The following is a 26560-nucleotide window of genomic DNA, read 5'->3' as shown; positions in this document are numbered from 1 at the left end:
TTGCTTTAAACAAGTTCTAAAACTTTTAAATTATAATATATTAGGGGAGTTATGTCATTTTTCTTTTAAATTTAAATTATTTAAATATCAAAAGAAAAAAATCTTTAAAAAATTACAATCGGATTCAAGTGATTTGGGTTGGGTCACTTCAAAGGGCTAGACTTCTTTTAGGGCTCAGGCCCTTTATTTCAATTGCCTCCCGAGCCCAACCAAGCCCATTGCCATCCTTATAGGTTGCATATTCTAACCTTAGTTAGACAACCCCATTCATGCACATATCTTAACCTAGGTTTCCAACATTTCCATAATTCAAAAGGTGTTTTAGGAATAGCCTTATGGAACCCTATTTAACACATTTACAGCAGTTTTTATAGCTTTGCTCCACAAGGATAATGGGAGGCTAGAGTTGTTTATCATATTCTGAACATGTCCATTAATATTTGGTTTCATCTTTCTACTACACCATTTTAATATGGCGAGCTTCATATTGTGTACTGAAAACAATGCCTTCATCCTTTAGAGACCTAGTAAATGGAACTAGTCTTGTCCTGATCCTGTGTATCGACGATAATATTCTCCACCTCTATCCGATCTAACAATTTAATTTTTTTTTTAATTGTTTCTCTTCTTCTACTTTATATACTTCAAAAGAATCTAGTGCTTCACCTTTATCATAAAGAAAGTAGAGATGTGTATATCATGAATAATCGTCAATGGAAGAGATGAAGTTTTTCTAATCATTTAAGCATACTTCTGGAAATGGGCCACAAATGTCAGTGAGTACAATTTCTAATATGTTAGAACTCCTCCTAGCACCTTTCTTTGTTTTATTGTTATGATTTCCTTTAATTCCACACAAATACCAAACTTAGTAAAGTCAAGAGTCTCAACGACGTCATCCTTTTCTAATCTTTTTTATTTGTTCAATGGAGATGTGATTTAATATCCTGTGCCATAAAGTATAAACAAACCATCATCTAAAATTTCACCACCAGCAATAATGAAGTTTTTAAACAAATGAAAAGATGTCCCAATGAAATTAAAACTAAAACCAAGAGGTAAAGTCTTGAAACAGAGATAATATTTCTAGAAAATGATGGAATTAAAAGGTTTAATCAAGGTTTAAGACAAAGCCAGAATTAAGGACATGTCTATAGGTCCCACAACTTCCTTATGTGAAGGCTCTTTATTCCGTGAATAGATTGCATGTTTGCAGTTCATCGGTTTGCTTTGGTTTAAGAAGCCCTGGATGGTATTGGCAACATGGATTGTAGAACTCGAGTCAATCCGCCAAGTGTTTTGAGAAACTTGAACCATACTAGATTCGTAACACACTAGAGATATAGGATTACCTTTTTTCTTTTCAAGCCAAGTCCTGTAATTGGGGCAAGCCTTCTTCATGTGTCCTTTCTTCCTGCAGAAAAAGCACTTGACACCATCCTTATTGACTTGATTAAGAGATGCCTTTCCTTTTCCTTTCCCTTTCTTGTCGTTTTTCTTTCCATAAGTCATGGGGACCAGATCAGAGTTGCAAGAGAATACAGAACCTGGTACTAGAGTGAACTGGACTGGACTTTCTTTGTAGTAAAATAAATCTTTCAGAGCTTTCGGAATATGGGCCCTGGTTGGAAGTTCCAAACATATGGCAGAAGATTTTCCAACGCTTGATGATGGAGTAAAATCAACTTCGCGAACCCAGTGGATATCATTCTTATAAATCATTGGAGGACCATGTAACTGGCAACAGAAAATAAAGAAAACAAGTTTTTAGCTTAAAAATTTTGAAAGAAGTAAACTGATCAATCATACATCATGGTAATGAAGTCATATCTTTATTGCAAGTGATCAATTTACAAAAGGCAACATTTCTTGATACATGACATGAAGTTCATTAATTGCATAGGGTGATTCTTAAAGAAGATTTCGTATTAATTAGTTGTAATGCAAATACAAACCTGAATGACAAGATACTTCACAGAGTGACCACTGGGGATGTGTAGCTCAATCTGCGAAATGCTTTCATCGGAGAGCTCAAACCTGGAATCCACAGATTCATATGACAGAAAGAACTCAAATTTTCTGAGGTCCGAACACAGTTTCACAGAAACATTTTCCGGTGACCAAAACACAGAAAACTTGTCCTTGGAAATTTGGCATCCAAAATTCAACTTCAGATCATCACCCAACTTGTAGTGCGGGGTCCTTCTCTTTACATAGGAAGCTTTCAGATAAGAATTCCCAGCCAAGGACATGATGAGGTCTGCTGCTTCCACAGTTGTGAACTCAACTACAGCATGTGCTTTTAAACCCTTATTTTGTCCAACTTCTACATCGGAAACAGTTCCTTCACCGGTATGTTCCTCCAGAAAATCCTTCAAAGCTTTGGGAGACACAGGTGAAGCAAATCCAGACAACGTGATCATCTTAGCCATTTCGTCTAAACAATTTCAACTGCAGTTTCAATTGACCATTATTAAAGTTAGCAACTCATACAACGACAAATTACGAAATCAATTTCAATAAAATTAACACATGCTCATACACAAATAAATAATTAGGACAGGAAGCAAATTGAAAGAAACGGTGATCAAGGAAGGTATATATAGAGAGAAGGGCTCATTAGTGCCCTGTTCTTGGTCTTTAGTTTTCAACACTAGGAAACTTGTCGTATAAGCTGACTTGGCTGTGACCTTTGGGCCCCATTCATAGTGTAGCTCCCTAAGTTAGCGCCCAAACTCCCATGTGACTGACACGTTTCGACATCTCATTGGCTGACATGAGTTTTGTCCCGTGAAATAGTTTTAGTTCAGCACATTGGGTCACACCGAGTTAGAAAGTGTCAAGATACTTTCTGTTGGGTGGTGGCACAAGATTATTGATCAGCTAGCTAAGTTCTCGAGTATTCCCGCCCTATTTTAATGATTCGAAAAGAGAAGAAGTGTGCATGCAATTGATTTTCGTACAAGAAACATATATTTTAATGCTAGCAAAAAGGAAAAAAGTGAGAATGAAAATATATGCCCCCAGTGGCGCGATGAGGAAGGAGAGTGGGACCTTAGCTGCCTGAAGAAGGGTGAATGAAAAGAGATAGAGATAGATACCATTGAAAGTTGTTGAAAGTGGAAAGAATAACAAAACTTGCATGCCAAGTAGAAGTAGACAATGCTACTGTGTGATCAGTCAGGTTCACAGACGCTAAAGCTACATCCAATAGGAGTAAAGTCGTCATTATTCCATACACTTTTTGACATTTGCATTTCGTAATTCATATGTAAATTATATTCACACTGAGATATAATATAGCGGTTAATTAAGAAATTGAATAAGCTAACCAACCTATCCAATAAGATTTATGACAAAATTTTTATATTTTTAAATTATTGTTATTGTTTTCATTTTTTCAATTTTTTTTTACAAAAGTATTTCTACAACATGATTCAAATTAAATATATGCATATTTTTAATAAGAAATCGGATCTGAAGCTCTCTTTTCTTTTTTTTAACACAATAATCTACACAAAATTTAGTTTTTCAACACCAACCAAATCAATGAATCAAATTAAATGTTGACTTTTATTTTGTTAATACCAAAATTAAAAAATTAATGGGTCCCACAGTATATTATTAATTTTTTCCTTCTTTTTCCTCTTAATTTCTCTCCATAATTAAAATTATTTTGATTCTCTATCTTTCACTTGTGTTTAAAAAGTCTTTGGTTAAAAGAAGATAATTGATTACATATGTTCACTTCAACTTTCAATATCAAAGCAATGTGTATAATAAACACTAAATATACTCTTAATTTCTAATTAAACTTTTATTGACAAATAAATTCTTTTATGATGTTTATGATCAGTTGAATTATGATTTCTTGATATTTGACCATAATCTAAAATATGAGATTTTGTCTAGGTGGTTGAAACAATTTAAGAGATGAATGATGAAACAAATTGTTCGAAAAATCATGTTGGTAATTCCGGAGGATAAACCTATCATTCGAAACTCTATCTGAATCTCATTGAAACGGCACCACTTTACCAATGAGTAGAACTTTTGAACCCTCAAAATTTTTCATAAAACTCCTTTTGACTACGTAGGTAATTTCAATTTAAGAGGGGTTTATTTAGACCAACCTCATTTCATGATTAAGATTTATAATTTAAATTTAATTGAAAAATCATTTATTTTTTGAGAAAAATAAAAGAGTTTAGAGTATGGGGATATAAACTATATAATGGGATAAAATAATTTTTATATATTTTATAAATGAAACCTAAAAGGAATTTTTGTTGGGTAAAATTTGATGGTAGATGATTAATTTTAATTTGTATTTATATATTACTCAAGGGGTATTTTAAGAAATAAAACTCAAAAGGGAGGTTTTAAGCACTTGGAATATATATATATATATATATATTTTGGGTACAAAAGGAGCCTAGATTGCGCCTAGGCTAAACGAGGACTTGGAAGAATTTTACGAATAACTGTTTAAGGGTACTTTCATTAAACAAAACACACATTAATTTCGGAGCAACGCTATTTAAACGGAAAAATTTTAATACAAGGAAGATAAATTAATTATTACACCATGCCTGTAAAAGGAAAGAGAAAAAATAATTAATTAACAGTTAAACATCGTATTCATTTTATCTTCTTTTGATCTTTCTCCTGTATCTTTAGCATTAATTTTTCTTAATTTAAATGTAGCGCATACGAGCGTTAATTTGCAGAAGCAGTAACCTGGATGGCAAGTAACATAGACTTATAGGGAAAAAGTACAATGCTTCTTAATCTCATTTCTTAACAAAAAATAATTTTATCATTTTCATGATAATGCTAACAGGCATCAAATTCAAAATATATTGATCCCATAACAAATCCATCACGCTCTGTAATATGCTAATGCTATCATGCATCAAATCTAAAACATATTATATCCTAAAGCTAATTATTTCGCATCTAATCGGATGTCCAAACCTGAAAACGACACTATATTTTTAATCTCTTTTCAGTAAATATTTTTTGACAAACAAATTTAATCCTCAAAATTAGCTTATATTTGAAGTTATTAACAATATTGTGGTTGGCCAATTGTAATAAAATATTTTATCAACATTTACTGCTTTAATTTGGAGTCTAATTGATTTTATCTCACATTTATACGATGAGAAAGATGAATTAACTTTACTATTTTTATCAAAATTTTAATTTAAAAGTTATATTTACTATGTATTATCAACTTTTGTTTTATGTATACATTTTTTTTCCTCCACTTCAAGCTAAAACTTTTAAACCACAACATTTCAATACCAAACATGTCCTACATTTGATCTCATAAACTACTTAAAAACTGAATGAAGATGATGCCTGCATTTAGAAATGGCTAACATCTAACATTCTGTGTCGAAGGCCAGCACAATCTTACGTGGACTGTGCTTTGCCGGGCTGGGCTTGGCAAGAGGCCCATTTCTTTTTTTTTTTCCCCAAATTGAGGTGGTGTTTGTTTGTTTGAAAATCTAAGTAAATCTAAATTAATATGAATTCTAAATAGAGATGAATATCTAAATCTGAATGATATACTTATTGCTTTATATGAATTGTTAAAAATAAATATTAGGTTATTTTTTAAATTAAAAAATTTAAAACTAGTATTTTTACATTTGTACCCTTACAAATTATATTATTGTCTCATAAATCACATTTTATTGAATACAACCTTTTAATATTCTAAATTAGTATATTTTAATCAATTTTATTGTAGTTTAATAATTTTTTTGATGAAAAATATTCATAAAAAATTATGAAAATAAACATGCTAATTTGAAGAAAATAAAAAGATAAAATAATAATAGTTTACTACTAAGTTATAGAGATGGGTAATAATGCTAATTATTAAATTTTATTAGGCGAGGATTAAGATTTAATTAATTAAATAGGGATATTGGAGAAATTTTTTAATGATATCATTTTGAATTTTTAAATTAAGTAGAAAGATAAAAAATGGCTTAATAACTTAATGACTAAAAATTTTGATTAAGTTAAAAGACCAAACAGAATTAGTGACTTAACTGATAGAAATTAAACCAATTAAGTCACTAAAAGGGTTTTTTTTTTTTTAACTTAATGACTTAAAGTGACTTAAATTTAAACTTAATAACTTAATTTAATTAATTAAGTTAATAGATTTTTTTTTAAAATAATTTACTGGGACTTTTCAAATAATGTGATTTGATAAAATAAGCCAATTTTTTTTTTTCACTGAATGGAAAAATCTTAATAAGCAAATTAATTTCTACTGTAAAAAATATCCCTATTTTATAGTTTATTTTTCATGTCTATTCCAAAACCCACTCATATCATTTACCCCACTAATAATCACATCTTTGTTTTTTTCAGCCTTCATGGAATCCCTCATCATTTTGTATGGGTAAATCGACATTTCAAGTATCTTATTAGTTTTTTTCTTATATTATGTACTATTATTATTCAAAATTTGTGATAAATTTTAAAACTTATGGTATTTTATATGTTATAATTCCAAAATCATTATATATTCACTTGAACATGATTTTGCTTATAGATGATAAAATATTATGGCATTTGTGTTCTTTGAGATATATATATAGTATTTATTTGACATTCAAATTTAATAAGGATACAAATGTAAAAGTACATGTTTTTAGTTTTTTAAGTTGAAAAAAAAAACAATTTAATACTCATTTTCAAATATTCAACTAAAAAGAACAAACATATTATTCAGATTTAGACATTCAAGTTTATTCAGAATTCAGACTAATTTAAATCTATTCAAATTCAGATATGTATTGATGTATAAGAAAAATTATTAGAAATATACCTTAAGTTTACTATACAAAAATTTAAATTTGTTTAATTTTCTACCTAAGTTTACAATTTGTATCAACCATCAATTAAAATATTAACTACTTTTTTTTAATAAAAAACTTCATTACAGGGTAAAATTGATATTTTTACCTCATTGGCTAACTAATGGTATTAATGGAAATGTAATAAAATAATAAATTTTGAAAAAATATAATAATAAATTGATAAATTACCATACTCATTGTAATCATGCGGTATATTACAATTTTTTAAAGTGGTGAAACAATAATAACCATTTTAACAATCACTTTTGGCGTAATGAATCACTCCATCCTAAAAGTATCTTTACATTGATCAGTCAATCCCAACTCCATCTATAAAAAAAGGACAAAAATAATATTAATTCATCATTTCTTTTATAATAATTATTCATTATTATACTCATTTTAATCATGTGTCACAACATTTTAAGTTTTAACAGTCAAGATTTATTTCTTTAAAAAGAATTTACTAATTGCAATTAACTGCTTTTTCTTATTGCTCACAATGATTATCTTAAAATTACACCATTATCAAACTAGCCTCAGTGTTGCCACCACAAACATCAATGTTTCAAGCTTAAACTATAATGTTTGGGAAAATGAAAAGAGAATATACAAAAAACGTTTTAGCATATTTTCACAATCTGTGTCACTCCCATGATCGATCAGAATTGACGGGATACAGATCAACTGCAGATGCAGAAGAACCTGTAAATAGCTTATCAACTGCAGATGTGGAAGAACCTGTAAATGGCTTACTTTGTGTATGGCTTCCACTCTGTTCTGTGCTGAATTGGTAATATTTCCTCATTGCTTGGGACTTGGTTTCATCCATGTTTGAGATACTTGAATCTGGAATAAAATCTGGAACAGCAACCCTGCCTTCGAGCATGCTTACTACTGAAGACATCAAGGGCCTATTTGTAGGAGAAACATCGGCGCATAGCAGAGCTACATTGATCATCACCATCACTTGTTCTTCGACAAAATTTGAACCCAAATGTGGATCAACTAGTTCCATCAAGTGTCCTTGCTCTTTTAACACAAGAGCCTAATCAAAAAGAGGTAGAAATAACATTATATTTGGTTCAGTTATAAACTCAAGAACAATGGAAAACGAAAATCAGTAAGAGCCAAAGTTACCCAATCTAGAAGACAAAATTGAGCCTCCTTTGTCCTGCAAATAACGTTGCTTCTCCCGCTGACAATTTCCAAAGCAACAATTCCAAAACTATAGACATCTGCTTTATCTGTTAAATAACCCCGCATTGCATATTCTGGCGCCATATATCCACTGCAAAATCATGGATTTGAATATTACATTGATTTTCATAAGAAAAATAGAAAACATTGATGAGAATTTGGTATACAGCAGCTCACAAAGTTCCTGCAATTCGGGTGCTTATGTGTGTGTTATCTTCTTCATCAAGCTTGGCTAAACCGAAATCTGATATTTTTGGGTTTAAGTCCTTATCAAGAAGCACATTGGTTGCTTTAATGTCTCTGTGCACAATCTTTAACCTTGATTCTTCATGGAGATAAGCTAAACCTCTTGCTAGACCAATGCATATACTATGCCTTGTTGGCCAATCCAACTTCAACCGATGCTCTTCAGGTCCTTCAAATCATTTGGGGGAAAAAGAAATTAATATTTAGAGTCTAATATTTATGTGTAATTCATCATGTGTGGTTGAAATTTACCAAACAAAGCTCGAGCAAGGCTGTTGTTTTCCATGTACTCATATATCAATAACAATTGATTTCCTTCAATGCAACATCCATAGAGCTTTACAAGATTAGGGTGTTGCAAAGCAGAAATCATGCCAATCTCATTAACGAATTCTCGATTTCCTTGCTTTGATTTGGAAGAAAGCTGCTTGACTGCAATGACTTTGCCATCTGCCAATAGGCCCTGAAATTTTCAGAAATGTAGTCAGATTACTGTATTGAAGAGATAAATATTTTTTTTAAAAAGTAATTATATATAAATCTCCTATGCTATGAAGCAAAAGGAATTATTTATCACACATAATATACCTTGTAAACAGGGCCAAAACCGCCTTCACCAATCTTGTTATCAGGAGCAAAGTTGTTTGTGGCAGCTTTAATTTGCCGTAGGGTAAAGGAACCAGTGTGCAAGTCTAGGCCCTTCAGCTCTATGGAAGAAGTAACGGGATTAATGTTTAAAATCAAGACTTCTTCACATGAGGATTCTGTCAAAGATTTGAATAACCGAACTATTGATTGGAAGAACAGTTTGTTATTTATTCTAATTTTAAATACCTTGTTCCAATGTATGCTTTCTTTTAAAACAGCCCTTCCACCAAAGGATACTAACAATCAGGATTAGAATAAATGCAGCTGCTGCCACAATGCCGACCACCATGCCTACATTTGTACTATTACTGCTTCCATTTACTAATGGCGATGCGATATCTGCTTAAAAAAAAAATCACTTAATACAAGGAATTCATATAGATATATCCTTAGGGGACTTTTGTAAAATCTATGGAACTAGCAATGAAAAACGTCTCATGTTAGTATTAAACCTACCAGGAGTGTAAAGAGAAATAGCTGATATAAGAGGACCATAAACTCCTTTATAAGGGATATCAGTTGTCCCTTTCCCAGCCCAATAGAGGCGGATCTCCATGGTCCCGTTGGTCACGGCAGCAGAAAATGGTTTTACAATTGCTTTACCAACACCACCAGCTTCATTCTCAATATTGAAATCCTTCAGCACAAGCTTCCCCTGAAATAAAGGTACCCAACTAACTTAGCTTTTCATACAGAAACTGAAATTTGTAAAGATTGAAAACAATTTGCTAGATTAACATTTAAAAAAAAAATTCAAAATCAACCATAGTTGTCACTGAGGCGAAGTCTTATGCAGTAATTACCTGTATGTAAACATCAAATATACGTCTTCCTAGACTGCAGTAACTTTTGTCATCAGTGAATAATATTTCTGCAAAGTGGAGATTGACTGTGTAGTTCCCATTTACCATACAATACCCATAGTAAGTTAGAGAAATGGGAGAAATGCGAGCTTCGGTGTATAACTGGGAATCATCCATCAACAATCTAGATGTATTTATCTGAATATAAGAGTTTTCACGGGTACTATTATCTATGAAGTGACCAGTGGTGCTAAATGCCCAGTTTGTTCTGCTTATGAAAAATCTGGAAGGCCCTGCTGCATCTAAATCGTCTTCAAATGTTGTACTTCCATTGGCAATCACTTGCTTCCCACCGCAGTTTATATGAAGAGAGCTGTGATCTGGGACGAGAAACAACTGTCAGCAACCAGCGCACAAGAAAAATTGTAGAATAAGAACTTTTAAAAGACAAATAAAGCCATTGATTTTGGCATAGCATTGTTGTGCAATGTAAACAGCATTAGCAGAGTTTTTTTTAATTTATTTTTTTCCCTCTGAAACCATTAGTAAGAGCTGTAAGGAAATGATCTTGTCAATTATAAAATGGAAGTTCTCTCCCTTATTTAGTTCATAGTGCTCCCATGTTCCTCAAATTAAGAAAGAACATTTCACTTTCTGACTTACTTGTTGGGCAGGTGAAACTTTTCAAACATGAGACAATCCCAGTTCTGTAAGGACGCAAAGCGGTGGTCAGAATTATAACGACATAATAAACAGTATAAAATTGATAAATTTATGAAAGAAAACAAAGTCAAGGCAATGCACAAAAAACTTATATCCAAATTCTTGATGCTTGTTATTGAAAGGGGAATTTAAAACTTACGAGTTACTGCCCTCAGAAGAGCTTGCAAACAAGTTCCTACGGAGAATGGTTCAAAGAACTAGTTAGGTGTACTGAAGATATTGTATTTTGGAAGTGCTAATAAGTTCAAGTTGATAATGTTCTTACACACTTTGGTTTTCACAATTTGAATCTGAGCTTCCATCAATGAAATTATTATATGAAAGATCTCTGCAATAGATATTCAATGAGATTCATCATCTCTCCCAATGCAATGTAAATAACAGGAAGCATGCGAAAGAGATAAGCTTACATGTGCTTGTTTCGTTTCCTGACAATCCAATCTGGTACAGGTCCAGTTAGCAAGTTTCCAGTCAAGTACCTAAACAAAATTGCAGTAACTCTGTATAATGTTGTGTCTGTCTCTTGATGAGGATAATGAATTGGATGAACATGATAAGAAAAAAAATGATATAGAAGTTTAGTCAAACAACTTGCCTTGGAGAAAAATAGGATAGAAAATAAAACGCTTACATGTAAGTTAGACCAGAACCAGAAAAGTTGCTTGGAATTACTCCACTTAATTTGTTAAAGCTGAGATCCCTGCGAGAAAATTCATAACAAAAAATCATTAATAAACTGATGATTCCCCCTAGGTATACCTGGGTAGAAGGAATTAAAGTGAGTTCAAACTAACAAGACTCTCAAGCCTATCATTTGTCCAAGATATTCAGGCAGCTCTCCTATGATATTGCAACTCCTCAATATCCTGCAATACCACAACTAAACAGTAAGATTTTTCAAATAGCCGAAAGAATCAGAAAATTTCTATCAATTGGGTATTTACAAGTAATTCATATTCTTCAGATTACTAAGTCGAGGAAAAGGTCCTTCAGGTCCATTTAGGTCACTAATTCTCCTGCATATTGAAATTCAACCAAAACCAAACCAAGTATGAATCAAATACATTATAGACATGATGTAACAAAAAATTAAAACCTTTTAAAATGAGAAACCATACATACAGGTCAGTTAATTCTACCAAAGAAGCAATGCCAGAAGGAATTGGCCCAGCCAAACCACTTCCCTCAATGAATCTGTTGATACATATATTTTTTGTTTCATTAATCATTAGTCACTATTCACATAATTCTCGATTTAAATAGTATAATAAAGAACAAAGATAGCTCGCACAGTCTTTCAAGCTTTGTCCAGTTCTGAATATAATCGGGTATCTGTCCTGTGAAGTGGTTATCGCTAATCCGACTGCATCAACATACATGAGAATAATAAATTAAATAAAACTTGAGTACTGTGTTCAGGAATAAAGACCATGCAAGGGTAAGAAAAAAACAGAAGCTTACAAGTGCTTCAGTCTGGTCAGGTTAGCAAATGATTCAGGCAACTTCCCAGTAAAATTATTTGAGTTAAGATGTCTGTGAAAAAAAGCAATAAAGAGCCAATTTATCAATCTGATGAATGTAATTTCAATTTTTCTTTAGGATGAGAGGGAAAGTGTCTTACAGTTTTTCGAGGTTGATTAGATTTCCAAGCTCTGCAGGCAAATCTCCTGAAAACTGATTGAATTCGAGGGTCCTATATATACATTTACCACACATAAATCAGAACCACTGAAAACGAGATTTCTAAAATTGAAGGGCAAGAAAAGATTGGAAACATAAAAAACTCACAAATTGGCAAGAGTTGAAATGCTTGCAAAAGCTTTTGGGATTGCATCCGTTAGCCTGTTTCCATAAAGGGAGCTGAAACAAGAACCATATATATGTTAGATGCATTTCAACCCAAAAAAGAAAAAACAAAAAATTGAAAAAAAAAAAGTAAAAGAGCCTATGCTCTTTGATTTGTCATCAATTTGGCTTGTGCTTTCCATTTTCCAATAACAATAGCAGATAAGTTTCTCGTCTCCATCCAAAAATTAAAAAAATAAAAATGATCAACCTCCTGGTTTAGGGATGTAAATAGCATTAATTGCCATGTATGCATAATAAAGAGAGAAAAATGATAGCGTACACATTGACGAGTGGCAGAGATGCCCATTCTGAAGGGATAGTGCCATTAAGGTAGTTGCGAGTGAGATCACTGTTCACATCAGACAGTTAAGTTCGTTAATTGAAATAAGATGACCAAAAATGTGAAATGGGTAACATTGGAGATAAAAGAGGGGCAAAATTAGAATGTAAAAAGTACTTACATTTCTTGGAGGAAAGGGAGTCTGGTCAATTCTGGTGGGAGACGTCCTGGGAGATTCTGGGACTTGAGAATTCTGTGCTTCAGGAAAAAGTACGAGATTTTATTTATGTATTAAAAAAAAAATTAAGTATGCATAAATGAATAAATAAACAGACTCTTTCACAAAAGATACGATGCATGAAAGCTCCGAAAATATCGGACGTGGAAAAAATCCTAGTTTCGGAGGTACTTTTCCGCCGCCGTTTAGGGAGGCTAGAACAACAAAAAAGGCACGGTTTCGTGATGAGGAAGGAGCTGGTGATCACCCCATGCAGGTCTCATACAAAGAAACACTGGTGAACTCTTCGCAAGCAGGGGAGAATGGTTATGGAGACGGAACTTTGGACTGAGATTTTGAGGAAGGAGATGTAATCGAGGAGAACGATGGACCCATGCTATCAATAGCTTTCTCGGCTAGAATCCACGAGAAGTTGAGTGAACCGTGGAAAAATTCAGTAGTCGTGAAACTTCTCGGCCGAACAATCGGCTATAGGACTCTCTGCACAAGACTGAACGTAATGTGGAAAACTACCATGAGCTTTTCAGTGATTGACTTAGAGAATAATTATTTTTAGATTCGCTTTCGTTCAAGTAATGATGCTGTTGATGCTTTAACTAAGGGGCCTTGGATCATTATGCGGCATTACTTAACGGTACAGCCATGGACATCCAATTTCGACTTCAGCAAAACGGATTTTGATCAAGTCACTGTATGGATTCGTTTACCTGGTCTTGCTGTCCACCTTTATGATCGAAAAATTCTGCAAAAGCTTGGACAATTGGTGGGGACGGTGATAAAAATCGATGCAAATACAGCTTCTTCTATACGGGGACGATTTGCCCGTGTTGCAGTCACAATTTCATTGGAGAAGCCGCTGGTATCTCAGTTTGTTCTGGATGGAAAGGTCCAGAAGGTGGAATATGAAGGATTGCCGGTGATTTGCTTTAAGTGTGGAAGGTATGGTCATAATAGCTCTAATTGTAAGGATGCTGGTGCAGTGAATGAAACTGAAAATGGCCCTCAGCCTACTGTGCATCGTCAGGAAGATCATGGACATCAGGAGTTTGGTTATCATGATGCTAGTAAAGGGGAACCCTTTAGCCCTTGGATGATCGCTACGAGAAAGGGCAGAAGATCCAACACTGGCATGGAGAATAATAGTGACCTTCACCGGAACCGTGAGCCGTTTAGGGCTAGCAACACAAGATTCCACGTTCTGGCTCAAGCCACAGATGAGCATGAGGAACCTGCTACTGCAATGGGTAAGGATATCCCCTCCACCTCACGCCAACCACCCATGCCTATCCTGAACCCTACGTTTACAGCCCATCAAGAAACCATAACAAGGAACGGAACAAGGAGTAAGCCTCGCAAAAAGGCTGTGTTTACAAAACCACAAGGGAGGAAAATGGCCACCTCAACGATTCCTTTTCAAAACCCTTTCCCGTCAAGTGCTCATACCATAAGCGCGAAGGATGTAAATTCCACGTACCATGCAAACCGTAACCCCACCTCGTTTGTCACGTCACAAGCTGCACCAGATCATCAACAAGTCTCTCATATTGCTACCACCTTAGACCCAATGAAGCATACTGTGGTATTTTGTTCACCTCAACCAGTCCATCCAAGGGAGGGCAAGGATGCGTTCATTGAGCATCGAGCTAGGCAGGGACCAGACCCTCAGCATACCTCCGACCCGCCAGATGATCGAAACACAGCATGTGATAATGTAGTTGAGAAGACCTATACTCACCCGGAGCAGTCTATGAGTGGAGCAGAGGAGGCTGGAATGTTGGAGGAAGAAGAATCGATGGTTCAAGAAACACCTTTGGCGTTGATGGCTGATATTAATGATCAGCAAAACTAAGGTTCCTCTCATCCCCTACGGAAATTTTATGTCAATTAGCATCATGTTTTGGAATGTTCAAGGGGCGGCTTCGAACACGTTTCGCCGTGCTTTTAAGACTTTTGTCAAGAATTATAATCCCTCTTTGGTGGTACTAATGGAACCTCGTATTAGTGGGTGTAAAGCAGATAGTTTTATTAAGAAAAGTGGATTTGACAATTCTCATCGTGTGGAGGCAGTAGGCTTTTCAGGAGGTATTTGGTTGCTTTGGCAGGATGCTATAGAGGTGGAGGTGCTGATAAATCACAAACAATTTATTCATTTCAAGATAAGTATGAATAAGATGTTTATGTCTTTGGTAACGGCTGTCTATGCTAGCCCAAATCCTATGTTGAGGAAACAGCTTTGGAAGCATATGGATAGCCTCGCCCTTGTTATTCAAGAACCTTGGCTGATTGGTGGGGACTTCAATTCTATCTTGTACACGGCAGAAAAATAGGGGGGAGCTGCAGGTCAATCAGGAGTGTGTGGCTTGTTTCGACAGTGGTTTAATGGCCACCAAATCTTCGATTTAAAGTTCAAAGGCCCTCGATTTACATGGTCTCGTGGTTTCCTCCTTAAAAGGCTAGACCGAGCTATATGTAATAATGCGTGGCTTTCAAAGTTTTCAGATAATTCAGTTCTCCATCTTCCAAAAGTTGCTTCGGATCACAGACCGGTGCTAGTTTGGTTTAAGAAAGCGGTTCGGGGACATCATGGTAACAAGCCTTTTCGATTTTTGGCTTCTTGGTTAACTAATGATCATTTTAATAATTTTGTTAAACAGATGTGGGATCCTCAAGCTTCTTATAGTGATGCGGCTTCTACTTTCGTCAAAGAGGTTCAAGTCTGGAATCGAGAGGTGTTTGGGAATATTTTTCAGAGAAAACGTACCTTAATGGCTCGAATTAACGGGATCCAGGCATCCTTGGAGAAATATAGATCGAGGGGTTAATGCGCCTAGAGGCCCGTTTGCGGAATGAGTTGGAGATGGTAATGGGGCAGGAGGAGATCTTTTGGTGGCAAAAATCGAGAAAGGATTGGATTATGCATGGGGACAGGAATACTAGTTTCTTTCATCAAAAAACTATTGTTCGCAGACAACGGAATAGAATTGAAGCCATCCAGGACAATTCAGGTAATTGGCTGTATAATGAGGAAGAAATCCGAAATCATGCAGTGGGGTATTTTTCGACGTTATTTACAAGTGAGGTTGCAAATTCCCGCAATTATATTGTTCCGAATTATTTCCCAAATTCGGAAGCTTTTGATATAGATTGTGCCGCTAACCCAGTTCTGGAAGCCGAGATCAAGAAAGTCGTCTTTAATATGAAACCGCTAAAGGCTCTAGGCACGGATGGGTTGCATGCTATTTTCTACCAGTCTCAATGGGCAGTGGTTGGGCCTTCATTCTGTAAGTTTATTGCTGACATTTTCACCTCTGGTAAGATTCCTAAAGAGGTCAATACTACTCTTTTAGTATTGATCCCTAAAGTGGAGCATCCTACTAGCTTAAAAATGTTTAGACCTATCAGCTTATGTACAATAGCATATAAAACTGTGACAAAAATAATTGCTAATCGTTTGCAAGCTTTGCTGCCTGATATTATAGGCCCCCACCAAACAAGTTTTGTTCCTGGCCGCCACATCATAGATAACATTGTTGTAGCCCAAGAAGTGGTTCATTCTATGCGACGGAAGACAGGTAAACGAGGGCTTATGGCTATCAAGGTCGATCTTGAGAAGGCGTACGATCGGCTCAATTGGTCGTTTATTTTCGAAACTCTTCAGCTGGCTGGCATTCCGATTCAATTATCTAGGCTCATCATGGAATGTGTTACTACAGTTACAATGAGCATTTTGTGGAATGGAGAGATTACGGAGGAGTTTTCTCCGGGGAGAGGAGTTCGGCAGGGAGATCCTCTGTCTCCCTATATTTTTGTGCTTTGTGTTAAGCGATTGAGTCATGGTATTTCCCAAGCTGTGAGGGAAGGCTGTTGGAAACCAATCCGTTTAGTAAAACGAGGAACTCCATTAACGCATCTTTTTTTCGCTGATGACTTACTCTTATTTGCGGAAGCCTCAATTGATCAAGCCTACATCATCGATGCTGTCCTAGAGAATTACTGTCGAAGCTCTGAAGCAAAGGTTAATAAATCGAAAACCAAAGTTTTTTTCTCAAAAAATGTGCTATCTAGAGATGCTCAGCTCATTGGCAATGCCTTGGGATTTTCGGCTACTAAGGATCTGGGTTGTTATCTTGGCATGCCTTTAATCCATTCGCGGGTAAATAAAGTTACTTACCAGTCTATTTTGGATAAGGTAGATATGAGGCTTACTGGCTGGAATGCGGCTCATTTGTCTTTTGCTGGAAGAGTAACGTTGGCTCAATCGGTGATTCAAGCTATGCCCATTTATGCAATGCAAACAATATTGCTCCCCTCCCCGGTGCGATAGAAAATTGATATGGCTTGTCGCCGTTTTATTTGGGACGGGAAATCGAAGAGACACAAGCTTAGTATGGTGGGCTGGGATAGAATTTGTATGCCAAAGACTCATGGGGGGTTGGGGTTCAAAAAGTTAGATGCGATGAACCATGCGCTGCTGATGAAGTTAACTTGGGAATTTGTTTCGAATTCGGGAAAATTGTGGGTGAAGGTGTTTTGTTCTAAATATGGACTGGATCCTGGAAACTTACAGCTCTCTTTACCGGAAAAACAAGGGTCCCGTATTTGGATGGCTATCAGGAAAACGTGGAAAGACACCATGCTTGGAGCCCGCTGGTCAGTTTGTGATGGAGTGAGAACTCGGTTTTGGCTTGATTGTTGGGTAACGAAGCATGAACCCTTGATAAACCTTGCTCTCCAACCGATATCGCAGGAGATTATTAATGCTTCTGTGAGTGAGTTTGTAACAGAAAATGGGGGCTGGAACTGGCTGAGTTTTGAACATTTACTGCCTAGTTATATCCTCTTGCAAATAGCATCAGTTATGCCTCCCGCGTCTCAGCTTGGCAAGGATAAAATCTACTGGAGTCTTGATCCCAGAGGTGCTTTTACTGTCAGATCAGCTTACGATTCCATCTGTCGTCACAACCTTGCCGTTAAAGATGAAACATGGAGCTTAGCATGGATGTGGAAGGGACCCCAATCTGTTCGTCTTTTTCTTTAGCAGATTATGCACGGGAAGTTAAAGACGCATGGCGAGCTGGCTCGATGTCATATTCCAGTATCAATGGCTTGTGGTAGGTGCGGGACACCAGTCGAAGACATTCTACATGCATTACGAGATTGCCCTTGTATTAAACAGGTTTGGCTGTGACTTTTTGCAGGGGGTGATTATCAGGCCTTTTTCACGCTAATCTACGGGAATGGCTTGTAGCTAATCTACAGAACAAGACAATTTTAGGTTCTGACATTCCGTGGGAGTGCGTATTTGGGGTGGCCGTTTGGAGACTGTAGTTTTGGAGAAACCACTTCATAGTCGAAGGAAAATTGGTGGACAGCTCAAAAATCACTATGGATGTTATGGCCAGAGCTAATGAAATACATAAAGTAAATATTTCTCCCATGAGTCAGCAGTCGAGGAGAAAAGAGATGCTCATCGGCTGGCAACCCCCTCCATGGCCTTGGTGTAAGTTAAATACGGATGCATCCGTTAGAAATTCATGGGATGCAGGGGCTGGTGGTGTTATTCGTGATTCGGTTGGGCACTGGATTTCGGGATTTTGTATGAATATTGGGGAGTGTCCGGTGGTTATGGCTGAGCTATGGGGTTTATATCAAGGTTTAATACTGGCGTGGGATGCTGGCATAAAACGTCTGTTGGTGGAAGTGGATAGCCTGTGTGTGTCACAGATGATTTCTAAGCAGGTGGTTGTGCCTAATGTTTTCTATGCTCTAGTTGTTGCTGTTTGGGATCTTCTAAGCAGGAGTTGGCAAGTTTCGCTTTCTCACATCTTTCGTGAAGCGAATTCAGCTGCAGATTTCATGGCCAATATGGCTCATTCAGTCCCTTATGGGTTACATATTTTTGATAGCCCGCCTGTGGGTATTTATTCAATTATTTTACAAGACATATTTGGGGTTGCTAAACCCCGTATGGTTCTGTCTTAGCTCGTTTTATTGAGCCCATTTTAATCAAAAATAAATAAACAGATAAACAAACAAATAATGGAATTTTGTAAAACAGAAGATATTATTGAAGATATGATTGTGATAGAACAGTCGGGGTTAATAAAAAAACAATTCTTATTTTAAAACAAAATAATAATTGAAATAATAAAAAGCTTGTCAAAATGTTTGAGATCCAAATTAAGCTCCCAACATGTGCCAATTTATTATTTGCTGACATATTTATTTCAAAGAAAACGATACATGGACACAGGGGCAACAAGGTGGTGACAAAACAGCCAACGTCCTCAGGCTCGGCGCCTTTTGAAAAATTATGTATATATGTACTAAAATTTTGTTAAACTGAATCTACCGAATTTTTTTTTCTTTTTCTTTTTTTTTTTAAAGACTCGGTGAGCGATGGACCTTCATCCAATTTTACATTGATATTAATGGAAAAAATTAATTTTAATAGTTTTAGAAACAAAATTACTACCCGCGAAAAGTTTTAATATAGTTTAGTATTCAGTGTGTGTGTGAGAGAGAGAGAGAGAGATAGGCGTTTATGAATGTACATGTTAACAACATGGCAAACGGTGCCGCCGGCGTAGGTGCAATTGCAGGTGACAGCATTTTCAAATCCTTTGTCTGGATTTTGATCGGCCCATCCTTCTTTTCCACTGCATGGATCTGCACTGAAGTTCCAGTTCCTCTTCCCTAGCGTATTGGCTATGTCTTTTAAAGCTTGCACTGCATGGACCAAATTGCAACAAATTAACACCCTTAAGTTTAACTGATTGACTTGAAAACTAACTGTTTCCAGATTCCAATTACCATGATCAACATTTTTAAGAAACTTTTGTGTGGATTTTTTTCCAGTTTTTGAAAACAACCCAAAAGATTTGATTTTGCAAAAGGTAGAAAAGATGAAAGAAGTAAAGATTAGGCAAAAAAAACACAAAATAACCACTATACCCATCTGATTACAAATTCTTTACGTGCAAAATAATAAGTATATGAATCACTTGTGAACTATTTTAAGGAGTGAAGCCTCATTATGTCTACTTCTTACATCATAATAATAATAATAATAGAAACATCCTTTCTCACTCTGTAGCTAGCATATACCTTCATCGTATGGTAAAGTGGCTCCAAAAGCAACGGTACTTATGAAGGCTAAAGCAGCAAGTGAAAGAAAAGGAAGATGATGGAGCAACATATTCTGTATTTTTTTTCCCCCCTTCTTTTTTGTTTCTGCTGAGAAGTTAGCAATAGCTGCTTCTTTTTGGAGAATCGGTTGCACAATTTATCATTCATTACGAAGACCTTAGTTGACCATTATAATCAAAGACTTCCGCGACAAGAGAATAGGCCCGGAATCAGATCATTATTGTAATTATTGAATGTTTAAAGAGCCCAGCTACGTTGCAACTGTTGCACAGTACTCCCCATTTTATCTTCTTCTGCTGTTGCCGTTAGATCTAATGTAACAGTAGTTTCAATGAGATGGAACTAATCTGATAAATAATTGATTATTTAGGGAATACAATTCGCTCTTATTTTTAATTGGTTGCTAGCTTGAGACATATATCCTAATGGAGATTATGGTGTGGGGGGGGCGGGGAGAAGGAACTAGTAGAAATAGCTTAAATCCATAGTAATTAAGCAGTTAATATCAAAGTTGCTGAAATAAACTATGACTTGAACCAAAGGCAGCGCCACGTTGTGCCAGCATTATTGATTTGAAACACTAAAAAATCCTCTTCTGAATTTTGAAAGTATAAAAAAAGAAAAGAAAAACACATATTAAAAGAATGTTTTATGTCCTTTTACGAGAAAAACAAGAAGAAGAAGTTTTATGGCTTTATGTAAAAAGTAGTAAAAAAAATTCTCAAATTTCTAACTTGTCCCAATCACTCTATCCTCTCATCCAGTTCTCTCTCTTCATTGTTTAGTCAACTGCCATTTCCATTAAAATTTTAGGCTTTTTCTCATCTAGTATTTGCCCAATAGTTTTAATTCGAAGGAATTTGATAGAATTTTTAATAATTAGGAAAAAAATTAATTAAGTTTATTAATATATTTTATTAGATTATTTAATGTCAAGTTGTGTTTACATTATTTGATTGTTTCATTATTATATTTTAAATGTGTCTAGCTCGATTAAATTTTTGACTACTTTCCTAATTGTAGAATATTATTATTTGAACTTAGTCTCTATTATATTAAATTTCTGACAACGCCACTGACTTGAACAAACATAATTAAGTGGTCAGTAGTTTGAATTTAGCTCATATGAAATAGAAGAAGATATATAATTACTAAAAATATAATCAGAGTTTGAGCCTTACTCACATTAATAAAAAGGAAATTTAGTTACTATCATAGTACTATTGAAAAAATTTAAATTTGATTTTTTTATAGGGATCTACAAAGTATTACAAGACTTAGGAATAACATTATGAATTCACCTTCTCATCTTTGATCTATCAATTAGACAATTAGACTTTAAAAAAAAATCATTTCAAAATTTTTTATGATTACTATTTTCAAAATCTCGAACTAATTTTTTTTCCAACTGAAAATAGTACCTAATATAGCTTTTACCAAAAATATATAATTCTCAAAATTTAGATGGTATAACCTTGAAGTCTTTGTCTTTAATTTCTTTTTACTCATAATTTCTAAATGCATATACACATGCGGCAAAGAGATTTATTTGACTATTTTTTAATAGGTGACATATTTTTTAAAAATACTGAAGTAAGTGACAATCCGTTAATTTTTTCGTTAACTTTAATGAGAACAGTAAATTAATTACAAAATAATATTTTTATCCCTAAAATTAATTATAAAATGATGTTTCTACCCTTATAATAGCTACAAAATAACATTTCTATCCCTAAAATTAGTTACAAATATATTTTTGTCCCTACTCAATTATTTTTTATTTTTTAAATAAAAAATTACATCTAAGTGCGATTAACAGACTTTCTTTTGTTAAATCATACAATTTTTTTTTAAAAAAAAATTATTGTCGAATCAAACTTTGCCGTTAAAATTTATAAAAAAAATTTGTTTGCTCTAAGAATATATTAAATGGACGTAACTATTAAAAAAAATCTGTTTGAAAGTTTTTAACACTAATCATAAATAAATTAGATGCATATCAACTGAAGATATGAAAAGAGAACAAAGCACGTGAGATACCCTCAGTCAACGTCAAGCGATTTTGGGAAAACAGGAAAAGTAAAAGTGGTTGGAAGAAAAAGGCAGTGCGAAGACTTGTCTTTTGGGCATTAACTACAGTGAATAAATATCTATCTAATTTTCTAAGCAAGCCATTGACATTTTGTATTATTATTATTTTGTATCCCCACTTTCCCACCGACACTCTAATTATGGTCATCTTATCGGTTATCACTGCTGGTCTTGGATACGTGTTATTATGACAATAAATTGAGATAAAATAGATTACTAATATTTATTTCCCTTTTTTTTCCCAAAATCTTAGAACTAATTGTGGGGTAAATTTTAGATTTTTTTAATGTGAATTGACTATCTTTATATTATTATTTTTACTTTCAAAAATTTCAAATAACTCATCAAAAATTATTATTTTTTTATTATTTCTAACGGCTAAAAGAATAAAATAATATTTTTACATTTTCTTAGCAGTCAATTAATAGAAAAATCTCAAACCTCTATGTAGGCTAATCTTCATGAATTCAAATCTTCTTATGTATTTCAGAATACACATAAATATCTTAAATATTTATGATACACAACTAAATACTCTAAAATTTTTATTTTGCACCTATATAACTATTTTTAACTGATTAAATCTTACCTTTTTGTATTTAAAAAATTTGTGTTAAAAAAATAACTAAAAAAATTAATTGAAAGCCATAAATGGAAAAAAGATTAATATTTTACCTTTTTCATATTTCATTATTATTATTATTCTTTTTTTTTTCATTTTGCAAATGTGCATATGCATAAAAAAAATTTAATTTGAAATTTTTAAAGTGTATGAAAGTTTGGAAAAGCTTTAAAATAGTTTTGCTTCATAATGCTATTAAATCTCACGATTTTAAAATTTTTCCAAACCTTAAGATCACGGACTAGAAAACTACTGTATATGTGTGTGTGTGAAAAAGCTACAATATATATATAATTAAAGAACAAAAGAAAAATACTACCAAAGGCTTAATCGAAAGTTGTAAAACATTTCTCACCAAAAACCACCTTCATCATACACAATCCAGAATTCTTCAAATTCGTTGATTATTCACCAAATCCAAAATAATAAACAACAACAAAGTAAATTCAATCTATTATTAATAATATGGTTAATTCAAGAGACAACATTATTCATAATTCACAATTAAGTAATTCCAAATGTCAAATTACAGCAGTGAGGCTCTTGATTGACGATGAAGAAGAGCAGTGATGAAGCTCTCGGCAGTGCTATGATAGTGCTTTTGCCTGAGATTGCTGAGTTAATTGGTTGTTCTAGGTTTCGGATTTTATAGATTCTGACTTTTGGGTTTTGGATTTTAGTCTTTGTAAATTAAGTTTTAGTTTGGATTCAATGTAGGATTGAATTTGAATAATGGTTGTACAGTTGTCACGTACTTGAAAGGAAAGATTTAAAAAATGAAGAAAAAGACAAAGAAAGAGTAAGGAAGATGAAAAAGAAACGAAGAAGAAGAGAATTTTTTTTTTTTTGGGCTTCATTTTAATATTAATTTTTAAGAAAATTATCACTACACCACTTTTATTTTGCCTTATATTTATTCAATTACCACAAAAATTCTAACATATTCCCTACACCATTTTTTTTTAAAATTTGTATCAACTAACCATTTTTTACACTAACACCGTTAAATAATTTAAATAAAATAAAATTTTTATCCCTAAATAAATTAAAACACCATTTTATTTTATAAAAATTTTAAAAAATAAAAAATCATAATTATAAAAATACCTTTAAATTTAATAAAAATATATCCCAAAATTAGAATTTTTACTTTTTAAAAAATTATTTAAAAATTTATAATTATAAAAATAATGCCAAAACTTTGGGATTTAATAAAAATCCCCTAAATTATTAAAATTTTGGGATTTATTTTTTAATAAATAAATTTAGTTATTTTAATAAAATTTTGTAAAATTATAAAACTATAATAAATAAATTAGTTATTTTTCTTAAAATTTTGCAAAATTGTAATTTTTTAATAAAAATAATTATTTAATATTTACAAAATCTAAATTTAATTAAAATCAGCTGAGCATCTCTATTTGGGAGTTAATTTTTTTATCAAATTTAGGGGTATTTGTATAATTATAACTTTTTTATTTTTCAAACCTTTTATAAGATAAAATGGTCTTTTAATTTATTTAGGGGTAAAATTATCATTTCATTTAAATTATTTAACGGTGTTAGTGCAAAAGTGACTAATTGATACAAATTTAAAAAGAAATGTGGTGTAGAGAACATGTAAGAATTTTATGATAGTTGAATAAATATAAAGCAAAACAAAGGTGGTGTAGTGAGAATTTTTTTAATTTTTATTATACTTGTGGACTTAAATGTGTGACTTAAGAAAACAAATGGGTGATGGGATATTTTAGAAATTGTAAAGGGATAAAGGAAACATGTCTTCAAATAGTAGATTTGTAACAGTTTAAGTTAATGAATTCTGTTATTAGTGGGCCATTATTGTACTTTATTAAGTCAATAGCGGTCAATCATTAAAAATGATAGTTTTAAGAGGGTAATTAAAAAATAAGAGTGATTTGAAGATTTTCAATTCACAATTGGCTAATCTAAAATTTACCCTTTATTGTAGTCCAAATTTATAAACTTAGCCCTAGAAATGTCAAAATGCTTAGACTTGGGTGATGCGGGCCAAATATTAATGGGCTTGGGATGAAGTTGGGGCGATTTCAGGTATCACTTGATAAGCATTAAATCTAGCCTGAAACCCAAATTTTAAAAAAAATTATAAAATATATATTATTTTAAATAATTATATTTATTTGACATATTTATTACATATATTTAAAATTTTAAACATTTAAAGTTCATATTTCATGTTCAAATTTATTAAAATAAATTTAAAATTTTACATATATAACTTATAAAATATAAAATATAGGTTTAAAAAGTTTAGATTAAAGAGCTTGGACTGAGTGTCCAATACCCCCATCCCCTTTATTTCCTCTCTGTTATCCATTTTTTTTTTTCAACCAAACATAAAATTAGGGTGCATTCAATACATCAGATTGGACTGAATTGAATTGAACAAATTAGAATTGAATTTGACTAAATTATATTTACTACTATGCTGTCTTTGGTACTTTAGTGTATTTTTGGATTGGGATGTAATAATAATTTTATTAATAAAAATATAAAAAGTAATTATTTGTTCATTAAGTCATAAATCAATTAAATTAGTACATATGAAAACTCATTAAATAAGTAATAAAAAATCAAAGTGTGTTTTGTCATTTTTTTTCCTTAAAAGGTAAAGGGTGGATAAAGTCTAAATTTATATTTTCACTCGCTTATCTGCCCAAGATTCAAATTTAAGTTACTAATAAAATAAAATTGCTTTAAAACTACTCAGCCATGCCTTTGAAGGTAAGTATTTTGTTTTCTAATGTATTGGAATATTTTATTTTTTATTTGATACTCACATTATCAAAATGAAAGGATTCTTATTGAAAGGGGACTCATAACTCAAAGAAAGTTGTTTTCTTTTTTTAAAATATGTTTTACAAAACGTACAATCAAACGCATTCTTCACAGTTTTTTGTTTTTGAAAATAGAAAGTAAAATATGAAACCGACCCAAAGCCATACCTACTTTTAGCATTAGTAGAAGACCTAGGGTACATTTGGACTTTGGCACACTATATTGGAATACAATATTTACACAGTATTAGTTATATTGTATTATAGTATACTGGGTTTTGATGTGTTGCATTAAGTTGTAATGCAATACTATCTTTAGTATAATATGGATTGTATTATATAAAATAAAATAATTTTATTTTATATTTATTTTAAAATTAAATTAATATTATTAATATTTTAGGATTTTATCATTAATTCTTTTTAGTTAAGCACTAAATAATCACTTTTATATATTAACTTTTAAAATATAAAAATAATTTAATAATATAATATCATGAAATAATAAAATATTGCAATATTATGTCATATTGTTAATACTACTATATTATATTATAGTTTATTTCTATATTTTGGTTATTATAATATAGTTTAATCATATTACTATAAAGTATAATTTAATATAATATTGTAAAAATATAATACTATATAATTATATAATATAATATAAATAATGAAAGTAAAATAATGTATTATCATTTATTTATTGAACATTTAAGTTTATAGTATCTTATATTATTATTTTAAATAAAATTTTATTTAAATATAAATTAATATTTAATGAATATAAATTTATTATAATTTATTAAATAATAAAAGTTAAATGATTGTATTTAGAATATGAATATAGCCTAAATATGAGTTTATTTGTCTACCTTTCGTTGTATTAACCATCTTTTTAGTGCAGTGCAATACAATTTGAAATTGCAGTCAAACATGAGTTAGCAATAAGATCAGTGTTTTAACGCACTACAATATAGTGGAATGCAAGTTTTCGAAAGCACCA

At 32.7% G+C, this 26560-nt stretch overlaps 2 protein-coding genes across 5 annotated transcripts; both read right to left on the bottom strand.

Annotated features, from left to right (window-relative positions):
* Nucleotides 1–1016: 1016 nt before the first annotated feature.
* LOC102611483 (RNA-dependent RNA polymerase 1-like) lies at nucleotides 1017–2885 on the bottom strand. Of its 3 annotated transcripts, none has more exons than XM_052439017.1 (3): nucleotides 2543–2885; nucleotides 1956–2451; nucleotides 1017–1737 (listed from the first exon to the last, which is right to left on the bottom strand). In XM_052439017.1, the coding sequence occupies exons 2-3, from the start codon at nucleotides 2430–2432 to the stop codon at nucleotides 1123–1125; spliced, it is 1092 nt and encodes a 363-aa protein (XP_052294977.1). In that variant the 5' UTR covers nucleotides 2433–2451; nucleotides 2543–2885; the 3' UTR covers nucleotides 1017–1122. The 3 variants fall into 3 exon arrangements, with proteins under 3 accessions (XP_052294977.1, XP_052294978.1, XP_052294976.1); XM_052439018.1 differs by having other exon boundaries at nucleotides 1017–1245; nucleotides 1353–1737; nucleotides 1956–2883; XM_052439016.1 differs by having other exon boundaries at nucleotides 1956–2884.
* A 4475-nt stretch (nucleotides 2886–7360) lies between these two features.
* LOC102611977 (probable leucine-rich repeat receptor-like serine/threonine-protein kinase At3g14840) lies at nucleotides 7361–20259 on the bottom strand. Of its 2 annotated transcripts, none has more exons than XM_052435652.1 (24): nucleotides 19981–20254; nucleotides 19428–19602; nucleotides 12817–12888; nucleotides 12636–12704; nucleotides 12296–12367; nucleotides 12129–12200; nucleotides 11969–12040; nucleotides 11799–11870; nucleotides 11630–11701; nucleotides 11452–11523; nucleotides 11302–11373; nucleotides 11139–11207; nucleotides 10918–10986; nucleotides 10773–10835; nucleotides 10647–10682; nucleotides 10448–10491; nucleotides 9785–10164; nucleotides 9438–9636; nucleotides 9168–9320; nucleotides 8922–9040; nucleotides 8586–8796; nucleotides 8265–8502; nucleotides 8028–8178; nucleotides 7361–7935 (listed from the first exon to the last, which is right to left on the bottom strand). In XM_052435652.1, the coding sequence occupies exons 1-24, from the start codon at nucleotides 20069–20071 to the stop codon at nucleotides 7534–7536; spliced, it is 3045 nt and encodes a 1014-aa protein (XP_052291612.1). In that variant the 5' UTR covers nucleotides 20072–20254; the 3' UTR covers nucleotides 7361–7533. The 2 variants fall into 2 exon arrangements, with proteins under 2 accessions (XP_052291612.1, XP_052291613.1); XM_052435653.1 differs by having other exon boundaries at nucleotides 7756–7919; nucleotides 19981–20259.
* Nucleotides 20260–26560: the final 6301 nt, after the last annotated feature.

Source organism: Citrus sinensis, chromosome 3 (assembly GCF_022201045.2).
Source record: "Citrus sinensis cultivar Valencia sweet orange chromosome 3, DVS_A1.0, whole genome shotgun sequence".
In the NCBI taxonomy this organism is placed as follows: Eukaryota; Viridiplantae; Streptophyta; class Magnoliopsida; order Sapindales; family Rutaceae; genus Citrus; species Citrus sinensis.
The sequence above is the reverse complement of the archived record's forward strand: the minus strand, read 5'-3'. Positions and strand labels throughout refer to the sequence as shown.